At 39.8% G+C, this 13,057-nt stretch overlaps 1 protein-coding gene across 1 annotated transcript; it reads right to left on the minus strand.

The window, feature by feature from the left end:
• Window positions 1-1,153: 1,153 nt before the first annotated feature.
• Window positions 1,154-3,673, minus strand: SOD3 (superoxide dismutase 3). Its single transcript, XM_044680144.1, has 2 exons — window positions 3,567-3,673; window positions 1,154-2,093 (listed from the first exon to the last, which is right to left on the minus strand). The coding sequence occupies exon 2, from the start codon at window positions 2,072-2,074 to the stop codon at window positions 1,358-1,360; it is 717 nt and encodes a 238-aa protein (XP_044536079.1). The 5' UTR covers window positions 2,075-2,093; window positions 3,567-3,673; the 3' UTR covers window positions 1,154-1,357.
• Between the last annotated feature and the right edge of the window lie 9,384 nt (window positions 3,674-13,057).

Raw genomic sequence — 13,057 nt, forward strand, 5'->3', positions numbered from 1 at the left:
GTAAGCCAGTGGGAGCTGCCTGATGGAAGGAAATTAATTTCATGGCAAAGATCCTTCCTCTTCCACAGCCGTTTGGGTTCAATGAACCATTTTTAAATAACAAGTTAAGTTCAAGTCAGAGGTAAAAATAACCACTGAGGACTGGATGCTGGCTGGAGTTCAGTTTGACTCAGAACTCCCAAGTCTGGAGGAACTAGAGCACCATCAAACTAAGCAGTGGGGGGAAAGTCTAAGAAATGTTCTTTGCACAAGGTAAATAGTCATTATCAGTATTTACATTTATTAAAGTCAAAGGATACTGGCAAGAGATTATACCTTTCAGTGTATAATCTAACTTGCAACAGGGAAGCAACCCAGTAAAGAACCTGAGTCCAAATCAGTCCTCACTGGGGTCTCAAGTTTCTTAAATTTGTACTTCTATTTGAGAGGCAGCATTGTCTTGTGAATAGTAATTTATATCACATCTTGTCTCTGATCCCTCTTTCCTTATTTTCTGGGCATTGCATAGAACCTTCTTGTTCCACATAGCTAGTAGCTTCCTATATGATCCTGAACTGAAACAGCAACTAGCTCACCTCACTGTGCCTCTTCTTACCAATCAGGTAATGGCCTGATAATACAGCTCTGTTGCACAGAGATCAGAGAGCAACTGATCATCTAGGGAAAGCTCTGTGGCCAAGGAAATAGGCTTTAGAATTGGAAGAGGTCTTAGAGATCATGTGCAAAGTAACAAGTGTCAAAGCTAGGATTTGAGCATCTCCAAGTTAAACATCCTCTTCAAGGCAGTCCACTCTCAGTTGAATCTGAATATTTTGTCAAAGATCACACACATCATACAGCAATCAGGAAATCCCAAGTCTTCTGCCTCTAAATCCTGTGCCCATTCCCCAGGGCCTCTAAGTTGGCATCCCACTCCCATCTATTTCTCTCTCCTACTCTTACTGAAATTTCTGGTGCGGAATCTTCACCATGTCATGACAAGCTCAAGTAAATTTACTACTCAAGTTTTTAAAAATGAGGGTGGACTGCTTGGGGGAGGAGAAACTTCATTCTGAACACTGTCCTCTTCTCTGAGGATTTTGGTCTCTCAATTCAAGCGCTGATGAGTGAAATTTAAAAAAATAATAAACCAATTAAAAACCTCAAATCCATGTTGCATATTGCATTGAAGCTCCTTTATTATGTGACTCACAGAATGTAGAATTTTTCCCCCAAACAAAGCAACTCTGAGGAGGCACCACTTACAAGTGCAGCTAAAGAAAGAACCTCATCCCAGCATTCTAAGCAACCAGTGATGTTTGGCAGAGGTGATTAGCTTGACCAGGAAATAGACCAAAGACCTGCAGAAATCCTTGCTTCAGGCAGTCTTACATTCACTTTCTCTCCTCCTCTTTTTCCTCGCGGCATTGTCCATTGCGGCCTTATTCCAGAGCTCTGGTCCACAGATGCCAATGACACAACAGGCCAGGCGCTTCCCAGCGTTGCCATGCTCCAGGCTGCCTTTGTTTCCACCTTTGCCAAGGTCATCTTCTTGCTCATGAATTACAATGGCCCTGCCGAGAACAGAGTGGGGCCCAAATAGGGAAGCAGAAGTGTTGGATCGGGACTTCCTGATCTTTCCATCCTTCACCAGGAAGTTCCCAAAGTCTCCTGGGTGGAAGGGGTGGGCTACCCCATGAGGATTATAGTGGCTGGAGGTTCCATCACAGCCATTGCTGAGATCTCCAAAGCTGTGAATGTGGATAGCTCTGCCAGTGGCATTCCTGGTATCTGCTGGAAACCCTTCCAGATCAAAGAAGACTTCCATCTTCCCGTCTGGGTAGAGCTGTTTAAATAGAACTTGCCCTGTCACCCGGGGTTTATTGGCCTCCAAAGTAGAAGAAGGCTTTACCTGGCAGGTGGCATAGACAATGTGATCATCACGGTCTGAAGTGACTGGCTTCAGGTAGATGAGCCTATGCCAGAGGTCGCTGACTTTTTTCTGGATGTCATTTATCTGCTCCCCATTTAGTTCCACTGTGGCACAGGACACAAAGACAGACAGGATGATGGTGGCACTCAGGACTGGAAGCATCCTGTGGACAGTTGGGGACCTGCAAGGTTGATCCCCAATACAGAATGGTAAGGGAGAAATCTCACAGAATGGAGAGGGGGTGGTAGGGAAAGTAGAATGATGATCAACCTACAAGGGATCCTAGAGATTTGGATTATCTAGTCTAACCTGTAAAATACAAAATCCTGATTGTCACTGAAAGCTATTGATAGCATTCCTCCAACCTATATGTCCAGAGTGACACATTATCTTCCTCCCCCTTCAAATGCCCCTTATTTCAGCCAAACTGGTCTCCTTGATGTTCAGACATGCCATGCCATCTCTCAGACCTCAATGTTTAGTTCCTCATAATTAGAAATCTCTCCTTCTTTATTCTACCTCTCAGAATTTCTTGGGTCTCAGATCTAGAGCCACATCTTACAAAAGACCTTTACTGATTGCCCAGTGGATAACATTTTGCCTCCCTATTAGTTTATGATTTTTTCTGATTTATTTTGTACTTATCTTTATTAATATTGGCCCCATCCCCCTCCATCCTGCTCTCCACAGGTAAAATATAAGTTCTTTGAAGGCAGGAACTATTTCGGCTCTTTTCTATAACTCCAGAACCCAGCATAGTACCTAGCTTAGAGCAAATCTTTACTGTGTTATGTTTGCATTGAATTGACTGATTCCAATTAAATTATAAAGTCTTTGCTGGCCAGGAGTCAACTTGAGTCAAGGACCACATGCCCCTTTGTGTTGTGATTTTTCCCTTTTTGTGTTTGTGTCAGGAACAATCGTACCTCACTCCTTTCCTAGACTCAAGTGCCTCAAGGACTCGAACCAAAGCTTATCCATTGAATAGCACAAAACTTGCATGGTACTTTAACCATAGGAGGAGGTTCAAAAATGCTCATTGTTGACATTGAGAAGATAGAATAGAAAGAGTCCAGCTCTTCCCCTTGGTCAATCTCCCCACGTTCGCACAACGTGAAAACACAAACTCTAGCGGTCCTTTTAAACCATTGCTATGAACTTGCAAGTAGGACATTATTAATACTGCAAAATGTTTCCTTTAAAGAGAAATTATTGCAGTTCAAAGTAAAAAAAAATATCTTTCATCCCTTTACCTTTCCTCTCTCACCAACCCTTTCATAGGCTCAAGAAATTTACAATTGTAAGGGACTTTAGAAGTCATGGAACCCAACCCTCTCTTTTTACAGATGGGAAAGCTGAGTCCCAGAAAAGGTTAAATGATCACACAGGTAGAAGTAGCAGAACTAGTTTAATGGATTTTTCTGACTCTGGAGCCAATTGTCTTTTCCATTGGATCATTCTGCCTTCCCATACTTCCCTCCCTAATGTTTGCAAAAATTAGACTGCAGTTTTCTTAATTGTGTTTCTCAGGGTATCAAAAACTCCTCTGAAAAGATGCCTCCAACCCACATTCCTTCCCATTAAAAAACACCCACCTACACAGATCCCTCTTGTGAAGTTCCATCCAAAGAAATAAAAATTGTTCTTAACTTACTCTCTGTCCACTCTTTTGGGTCCCCTCTCTCTCTCTCCTTATGTACCAGTGCTGCTTCCAAACAATGAAGGGTGACTCACAACTCTGGGTCTGAGATTGAAGCTGACTGTTACAAGGGTACAGACAAGCTGTTTATAAAAGTTCCAGAATGACCAGCCCAGGGGAGTGGTCAGAAGGCAAAGTAGGGAAAAGTATTTGAGCTGGTTTAAGAAAGGGCAGGCAATTCAGATCTGTCCCTGGCTGGTTTCCATTTATTGGTCCCCTCTGCTCCCTCCCTAACTTCAACCCCACCCCCTACCCCCTGCTCTCTGCTAAGTGCCTGTTTACCAAAAAATTTCCTTCTCATGGCTAAAGGTTGGGACATCCACCACCAGGGAGGGTGACCTTCAGGGCAAAGGGAGAAAAACATAGCAGAAGTGAAGTATCCTGCTCTGAGAGTAGACAATGATCTCTTTATTGAGAAGCTCTTTCCTTTCCACTAGATTCTGTAGTTGCTGAGTTATTTTGTTGCTCCCTAATGTGGAAATGGGGATCTCAAGGTCTGCAGGTGACATTTTTTCAGATGCAATGGCCATATCATTTTAGGGAGATAATAAAAAAAGCTTTAGCGATGCTCTAAAATAGAGGATACAGAACAGGGGCACACTGGGCCTTGTTTTCTCATTGAGAACATACCCTCAAATCCTCTCTTCTACCCTGCACCAGTCCTTGTTCCATTATAGCATTGTGGCATATGGAGCTGAAAATTTTCTATAGTACAAACCTCCCCTTTTATAGAGGAAACAGATATGTGAGGAGCTGAAATGAATTGTACAAGGTCACAAAGATAATAGGTAGCTGCTCAAATCCCAGCCAGGTCCCCTGACTCCAAAACTAATGTTCTTTCTCCTACAGAAATAAATGACTTTTCCTTTTCCAGTCTGGACTGTTTGGTTTGGGGGGGGGGGTAGCTCTGTTTGACTAATCACCCATTTATTTTAATCATTGATGTTTCTTTTGATACTTGTGATAGAAATTTGCTGATTTCAGGGATACCCCCCACTGATTTTTCAAGGGACAGTAGCACCCCCTCACCATTCCTATTCTATGTTCCCATGGTAACATGAAAATTAAAAAGGATAGTTATATGAAGGATTTACACTTACATAACATTTAATAATTTACCAAATGCCTTCTTTATAGTCCTTTGATGTTAATGGAATGTTATTTCTCCATTTTACAGATGAGAAGACCGAGAGCAATTAGGAAGAAAACATGATGACTAATATTACAATCCATACAGCTCAGCAAAACAGTCATTAAATTTAAGAGCTAGCAGGGCCTTAGGGAAACAATTTCGTTTAACTCTTTCATTTTACAGATTGGTGAAATTATGATCTATTGTTAACACATAGCTTTACCAAATGGTTTGGGCCCTGGATACCTTTTCTGACCATGGCCAGATCCTTTAACTTCCCTAAACATCTATTTTCTTACTTATCAAATATGAAAGGGCTGGACTAGACAACCACCAATGACCTTTCAAGGTCTTGGTCTATGATCCTGTGCTCTTACAGCTCTTGATGCAGTTCCCCTTCTACTGCAACCTTCTACTATCCTCAGTATCTGTGGAACTTTAATTCTTTGGGCACTAATTCTTAAATCAGAAAATGGCTTTCATATCATCATCACCTATAGAACAATTGTCCTTTATAAGATTGAATTATCTCTTCTTATTCCATTATTTCAATTTGCTTACCCCTTAGCCTTCTGTCTTAGAGTTGGGACTAAGACAGAAAGTAAGAGTTAAAAAAAAGGCTGAAGTTTTATCCATCCTGTCAAACATGAGGATAGGTTTTACCAATAAGTTTATGAAACAACTCTTATGGGACTTTCTGGCTCCCTGATTCAGAGAACCTTTTGGCCATCTGGTAACTGCAGAGAAAAAAAAGTCATTGGCCAACCAATGTCTAACAGCTTTGAGGCATATGAGAGTGGGAACAAGGGCAAGAGGAAGCTCATACTTTCCTGATTAATCCTAGGGATTTCCATGCAAACCTAAGAAAACACATATAAGCTTGGGAAAAACCAGATCTAGAAATAAACTGTGATCCAAAAGTTTTAGTGTAATTTTATTAGATTTAAACTGCTCTAAAACTTTCAGGATACCCTGTATAACTTCATTTTCCTTATCTAACTTCTCTCTCTTTGGTTGATAGCTAAGGATAGATTTGAGCAGAGCTCTCATACATCTCATACAAAGAAAAAAGGTTATAGAGAATAATCAAGTGACAAATGATGTCAGGAGCATCACAGGTCAGCTACACTTGGTTGGTCATGGGAAGATAATGGCTGAAAGCAGGATGCAGAAACAATTGCTGTGTGGTGACCTGAAGGAAGACAGTTGCATACCAGGAAGGCCCAAAATATCCATCAGAAACACACTCAAGTTGGTTTCTTCTCTAACTCCTGTTTTTTGCACTGATTTTTCCTCTCTATCTCACATCAAAGTGATGGGACCCTTCCTGCTCTCAATAGTACAACATAGTAACAAGGGACTGGGCAAGTCCACCTGAAAATAGGATACAATCTAGATCTTTTTATAGATATTCCCCTGAAAATTAGATTGGCAAGTCTTAAGGCAGCATAGTCTGGGAGAAACCACATGAACTAGTCAAGTCTAGGTTCTAATTCTGCCCTGATGTTCACTAACTACATGGCCTTGGCCACATCTGTGCACTTCCCTGGTCCTTGGGATTAATGTAGATGAGCTCCAGACTTCTACTATTCCATAAAAAAAAATGCCAGTGATGATGGTCATATCTTTTGTCTGACAGTCCTTTGCCTGACTCTCAGAGATTTCATGGGGTGGAGAAAATAGCAGCAAATACTAAATGGGATCAGAGCCATTCCTCTCCCTCCCTAAAATGACCAGAAACTTTGGGCCCAGAAATATCCCCATTGCACATGTGCAAAAGGAAGGAGAGCAGACTATGGAAAGCAGGCTCTGGGATGGAGGGAGAGCTCTGTTTTGTTTTCTGCTCCTTGTCTTTGATTCAGATCAAGATCAAATGACAACAGCATCAAAGAATCGAGATGGGAAGTAGGCAAAAGAGGAGAATAGAATGACTCCAACAATCACTTGACTAGATCCATGGCTCAAACCCCTCTCTTTCTTGCTAATGCCCATATGGATGGCCCTAATAGATTCTATTTGACTGGAGGCAATCCCAGAAAGCCACTTGTACATTTTAGCCCTGAGTCACCTAGTTTCTTTTTTGCCTTAGTCTTTGACTGTAAAGTAGGGATAATAATTAATAGTAATAATCACATTATGTACATATCACTTTGTAGCTTACAACATCTGTAATTTACAACTTTTAAAAAAGACTAAAGCATCATTCTTACTGTCTGACCAAAGAACAGGTTCTGCCAATAAGTTTATGAAATTACTCTTAAGGGAATTTCCTGCTCCTTGATTCAGAGAACCCTTCGGCTATCCAGTAACTGTACAACCTCCCCCCCCCCCAACATTTCACTGGCCAACCAAAGACTAACATGTAGGAGACATATGAGAGCATTATCATATTTGATCTTCATCACACCCCTTTGGACTAGGAAGAAGAAATATTTCTTAAACCCATCTTAGAGATGAGGAAAGAGACTCAAGGAAAGTCAGGGATCATTGTTAAAAGCCTAGTAAGTGGCTGAACCAGGACTAGAACTCAAGTCTACTCTCTCAAGTTCAGGGTTCCTTCCAATAGACTCCTTCATAGGGTTCTTGTGAAGATCCAAAGAGACAATGTATAAAAGCATTTTGTGATCATAAAGCCCTAAATAATATAGACAGCTAGACAGTACAGTGGTTAGATTCTTGGGTTTAGAGTGAGGACAGACCTGAGTTCAAATCCAACCTTAGACACTGATTAGCTGTGTGATCCTAGGCAAGTCACTTTGTCTCAGTCTGCCTCAGTTCCCTCACTTATAAAATGGGAACAATAAAAATTCCTACCTTTCAGAGTTGTTGTGAAGATAAAATGAGATCATCTTTGTAAAATATTTCACAAACTTTAAAGCAATAAATAACAAATGCTAGCTATTATTATTTGTAGTAGTAGTAGTATAGAAAACTTGGGACATATTCCATAATTTTAGCTAGTTCTAATATGCTAACAGCATGTTGAGGAAGATGCTCTTTGATTGTGTGTGTGTAGTTATTCAAAGGCCTGTCAGCATCTAGCAAAGCATCTTTTATATTATTTACTCTTGGGGAATCTTGGTCACTCTTGCTCACAGCATCTGGTGGGAGATCATGGGAAAGGTCTTATGGGCTTCTCCCCTGAGGTCATATGTTTAAGTGAATGGGTCTCAGCCCTTGACCTCTGCCTTTGTTCTTTTCCATTCCAGGTAAAGGGAGTAGAGTTTCCAACTTTGTGAATTTGGAAAGGTCTAGAATATGCCATGGCACCCCCACATTTCAGAGACTGGGTTTTGGAACCAGTTTCCATTGATGCCTCAGAGAACAAGGAGTGGCTTATGGGAGTAACTTTCAGGACCCTGACCCAGTTGAACACAATACAAAGACTTATCCAACAGTTCTGTCAAATATAGACATGAACTTAATGGGACCAATGCTTTATAGGAACTGAGCTATGTTACGAGTCTATTCTTCCCTGCACCTCAGAGCTTGAAGTAGTATAGGGGAGAGTATAACTTTACAGTATCAAGGCACACATAAAAGCTACTGGATATTATATAGCTAAATGGGACTGGAGTGCTAGTTATTGGCCCCTCAACAATGGTAAGAGCATAGCTTTTGGAGGCTCAAACTAGTGGTTAAAAAGGGATGTCCCAGTCTCATCAGGATATCCTCATGTGATGGATATGTGTGTGTGTATGTGTATGTGTGTGTGTGTTTGTGTGATATCTACAGACCACAACAAAACAAACTCCCCTAAAGGCAGCTGAGCTAAAATTAATTACAATAAACAATTTTGGGTCCAGAAAATAGAACTCATCTTTCCTTGTAGGGAAGTGGGAGTCTATGGAGTATGAATGGGGCACACATTGACATATTGTCAGGATTTCTGGCTGCTTTTTTCAGCTGATTATACATAACATTTCCTTTGTTACAAAGGAAAGTTCAATAGCAGAAGGAAAGATATTTTAAAATGTCTGATATTTTAAAGTTCTGAGCAAGTTAAAGAAAGCAGAAAACAAGAGCATGTAAATAGAGTTCTCAAGGTAATAAAGCAGACATTCTGGAAGCTAATGCATTTTATTTTATTTCTTTTAACCCATACCTTTGGACTTAGTATTAATTCTAAGGCAGAAGAATGGTCAGGACTAGGCAACTAGGGTTAAATAATGACCAGGAGTCACATAACTAGGAAGTGACTGAGGCCAGATTTGAACCCCGGGTCCTTGTAACTCCAGCCTTGGGCTTCTATCACTGTGCAACCTAATTGCTGCTCATTTTATCTTCTTTGAAAGAGAATGGGTTCTACTCTTTGGCATGGAATATAAATATTAAAACAATAAGAAAGTTAACAGCTGCACCTCTGACCCAAAGTTCAGTCCCATTTCCCTGCAGGATAATCTGAATGGAATGTCATATCGTTTGCTTCTGCTCCATGAAGGTCTAACCCTGCTGAGTTTGAGATCAAACTCCTAAGAGAACAATTGTTCCAGGAACCAGTGGGAAAGGAGCTCTTTCCCACTGGTTCCTGGAATAGCTGGCTGCTTAAATGTTTTAGCTATCACACAAATAGGGTGCTGATCCTCCTCCTTCTAAGTGAAAGAATGGTTAGTAGGCTGTCCTTTGGCCTCAACTCCCTGACTAATTATCTACTTCCAAATGCTTCCAAGAGGTTAAAAATTGAACTCAAGCAACAATTCTAACTTGTCAGGCCTTGGAATTTTTCTTTTAATACTGGGTATCTGGAAAATCTTCTTTAAAAAAAAATCACAAATGTATTCCTCTGCATTTCAATGAACATCTATTATGCACCCATTATGTGCAAGGAGTAGTGCTAAATACTGGAAGGCATGCAAAGGTAAGAGATAACAGATCCATGTCCTTGGCAAGCTGTCTTATGTGATGCCCCAAGACAGGACTTCGGTACAGTATTCATTTTTTCACTATCTAGAAATAAGATAATCAGCAAGTATTTGGGAGGCACTTTGTGTGTACACATACTCTGCTAGACACTGTGGAAGGCACAAGAAGGGTAAAAGACATTAGAGTGTAACTTCCTTGAAGGCAGGGACTATCCTTGCTTTGTCTCTGTATCACCAGTGCTTACCACAGAGGCTGGCACATCAAAAGTTCTTAATAAATGCTTGTTGATTGATCAGTTATCCTCTCCTTCAAGGAGCTTGGACTCTTATTGTATAACTAAGACTTATACATAGAAAACATCCAGCACATTCATTTCAGCAAGCCAAATTGAGGACCTACTATGTGTAGGTCATTGTGCTAGGCAAAAATGGATTTACAGCCATAGCTGCATGTAGAGCTTAGAGTCTAGTAAAGGTGGTTAGAAGAATACACACACAGAGACACAAACAATAAAAATAGGTATCCTAAGTGCATGAGAAGTACAAATGAAAAAGTTATTTAATACATAAATTAAGACACTGGCAATTTTTTCAATGATGTCAAACTATATATTGTTGCCAAAATCCATCTCTTTAACACTAATATTCTGTTGCTGTTCTCTGGCTTTAAATCAGAAAATGCCACAATTTCAGAGGTTTAACATTTTAAAAAAGCAATAGAATAACTAGGGAAGCGGTTTAAGTTTAAATGTTTAAATTTGGCTGCAACATATTAGCAATGATGACTTGAGTGAAAGAATCATCATGAAGGATATGTACGACTACCCAAAAAAAAAAAGAGAGCAAATCAGGTAGCAAGAATAGGAGAAAACATCATTGTGGCTCCATTGCTAATTTTTTATTCCTGATATTTTAAGATCTAAAGAGAAGATTCCAGAAAATTGGATGGCACCTGTATGGAGGATTTATAGAAAAACATGGACAAGAAATACTGAAGATGATAAGGCAGGAATGAATTCTGGTCTGCCCCACTAAAGGAAGTACCTATAATGATAAAGAGCTAAGTAATAAAAGTGTAGTATTTTAGAATTAGGTAGGTAATGGTGCCAATGCACCATAAACTCTTCAGAACAATATATCTCTAGTCATGCCCCATTCTGGGCACTCCATTTTATTTAGGATATTTACACGTATTTCCATGCAATGGTAAACAGGAAAGTTAATTGAACTCAAAACAATCTCATATTGGGGGGAAATGAAGGAACTGGGAATGTTTTGCTAAGAATAGAAAGGACTTAGAGGAATCACATGTATGTATGTAAGGAGTATGTAATTATGTAAGGAAGTGTGTTCCTATCTGTTATATCTGGGGGCTGGGAAGGTAAAGCAAAATAGTTTGAACTTAGATATTTTCCCCTAAGGTATATACTGGCCACTAGATATTAAAAGCAAAAGGCCTTTATTTGATGTGTTTTGACTGAAGAAGCAAAGTCGTATGATTTAACTTCAGTCAGTCTTTCATCCCCTAAATCCTCCTTTGTACCTTGGCAGAATAATCTGAGAGAGAGAGAGAGACAGACAGACAGACAGACAGACAGACAGAGAGAAATCTAGCTTTCAGTTTTATGCTCAACTTTCATGAGTGTCATTCTACACTTAATAAAACATTTAACAAACACAAATAAGCAAAATATGAATATATCTTCAAATTAAAATTAAAATCAAAACAATTTCCATTACTAGAAAAATAGAAATTAGAAAGCAAACCTCGGAGAAAGGAAATATCCTGAGAATAAATGGGCCTCTGATAGCCAGACACATCCTGGCTGTGAGATTCTAGGTAAACTATTTAACCTCTCTGGCCTCTTTCTTTTTAAAAAATTAACTAATTAATTAATTTATTACTTTAACATTTCCAGGTATCACCTTCCCTTACCTCCTTACCCCTATTAGAGAAGCCATCATTTGATAAAATATGTATGTGTGTGTGTGTGTGTGTGTGTGTGCGTGTGTATCAAATTACATCTTTCTGATTCTGTTTATCAGTTCTTTCTAGGACTGTAAATTGACAAGCAGGTATTTATCCACGTTGGTACATGGAACTTCCCTTTGAGAAACTTCCTGAAACAGAAGCATTACACCCATAGTCAGAGGTTGGCAAGTAGCTCTCAATGTTCCCAACTATAGCCTGCACCCACTTAAAATGTAATTGGGAAATATTTAACAAAATAAATAAAAATATGACAAAACATTGATAATAATACATTTTAAAACTAAGTCAATATGCAGCCTGCAAAGATCCTTTTGTAGGGTTTAGTGACAGCCATTTCTACTGGAGTTTGACACCACTATCCTGGAGCATTACTCTAATTTCACAGGAATAGACCAAAGTGGGATTAAGGTTGGGGAACTTACCGTGTTTGTTCTGAATTCCCACTGGATCAGTCTAGACTTAGCAAGTTACGTTGCCTTTAGTTGGTTGTATGGTCACTGTGTATGTCATCTTTTATTCATAGAAACAAGGAGGATTTACAGATGGAAGAGACCTTAAAGGTCATCTCATTCAAACCTCTCATTTCCCAGGTAAAGAAACTGAGGCTCATAGCATAAAGGGACTTGCCTAAATCCTCCAGGGTAGTAACCAGTTAAGCTAGGATTCACACTGAAGTTCTTCGATTAAATCCAGGGTGGTTTTCAAACTGCTGAGCATTTGGGATACATTGCTTTTTGATATTTGTTACATTATAACGGTCACCGATAAGAGATCCCACAGTGGTCCAAGTGTTCTTATCTCTGGGGCAAACTTTACTAATCAAGCAAACAACTCTTTCCTCTCTCCTTTCATCCTCCCACTCAACAGAATTGCTTTCAACATACAAATCCATTGCTTTGCTTTGTAGTCATTTCTATCCACGTGATAGAAACCTTGCTGCTCTGTGGAAAATTGCATGAGCCACAGACATGTCTAATAAAAATGTTGTATCTTCCCCAGTAGTTAGCTCAGTTACCTGCATACAACGAGAGTTTAATAAGTGTTATTTAATGGAAAAGAGTATGCTAGAGAATGGTTGTTGCTACATGTTTTTCTATGACTGTGAGTCCAAATTCAGTGACCATCATCCAAAGGGGCAGGTGGTACAGTGGATAGAGTGCTGGACCTGGAATTAGGAAAAGCTGAGTTCAAATCCCAACTCAGGTACTTATTATCTGAGCCATCCTGGGCAAACCATTTAACCTCTACCTTAGTTTCCTAAATCATAAAATGGAGACAATACCATATACCTTCTAGGATTGTTGTGAGGATCAAATGAGATAATATTTATAAAGCACTGAACATAGTACCTAGTACATAGTAGGTGGTTGATAAATGCTTCCTTCTTTTCTCCCTCCCTCCCTCCCTTCTCCCCTCCTCTCCCTCCCTCCCTCCCATCCTTCTTTCCTTCCTTCCTTCC

This window comes from Gracilinanus agilis, chromosome 6, assembly GCF_016433145.1.
Source record: "Gracilinanus agilis isolate LMUSP501 chromosome 6, AgileGrace, whole genome shotgun sequence".
NCBI classification, from domain to species: domain Eukaryota; kingdom Metazoa; phylum Chordata; class Mammalia; order Didelphimorphia; family Didelphidae; genus Gracilinanus; species Gracilinanus agilis.

Excerpts from the sequence above, each read along its gene's own strand:
- SOD3 (XM_044680144.1), bottom strand. The coding sequence starts at position 2,074 with ATGCTTCCAGTCCTGAGTGCCACCATCATCCTGTCTGTCTTTGTGTCC.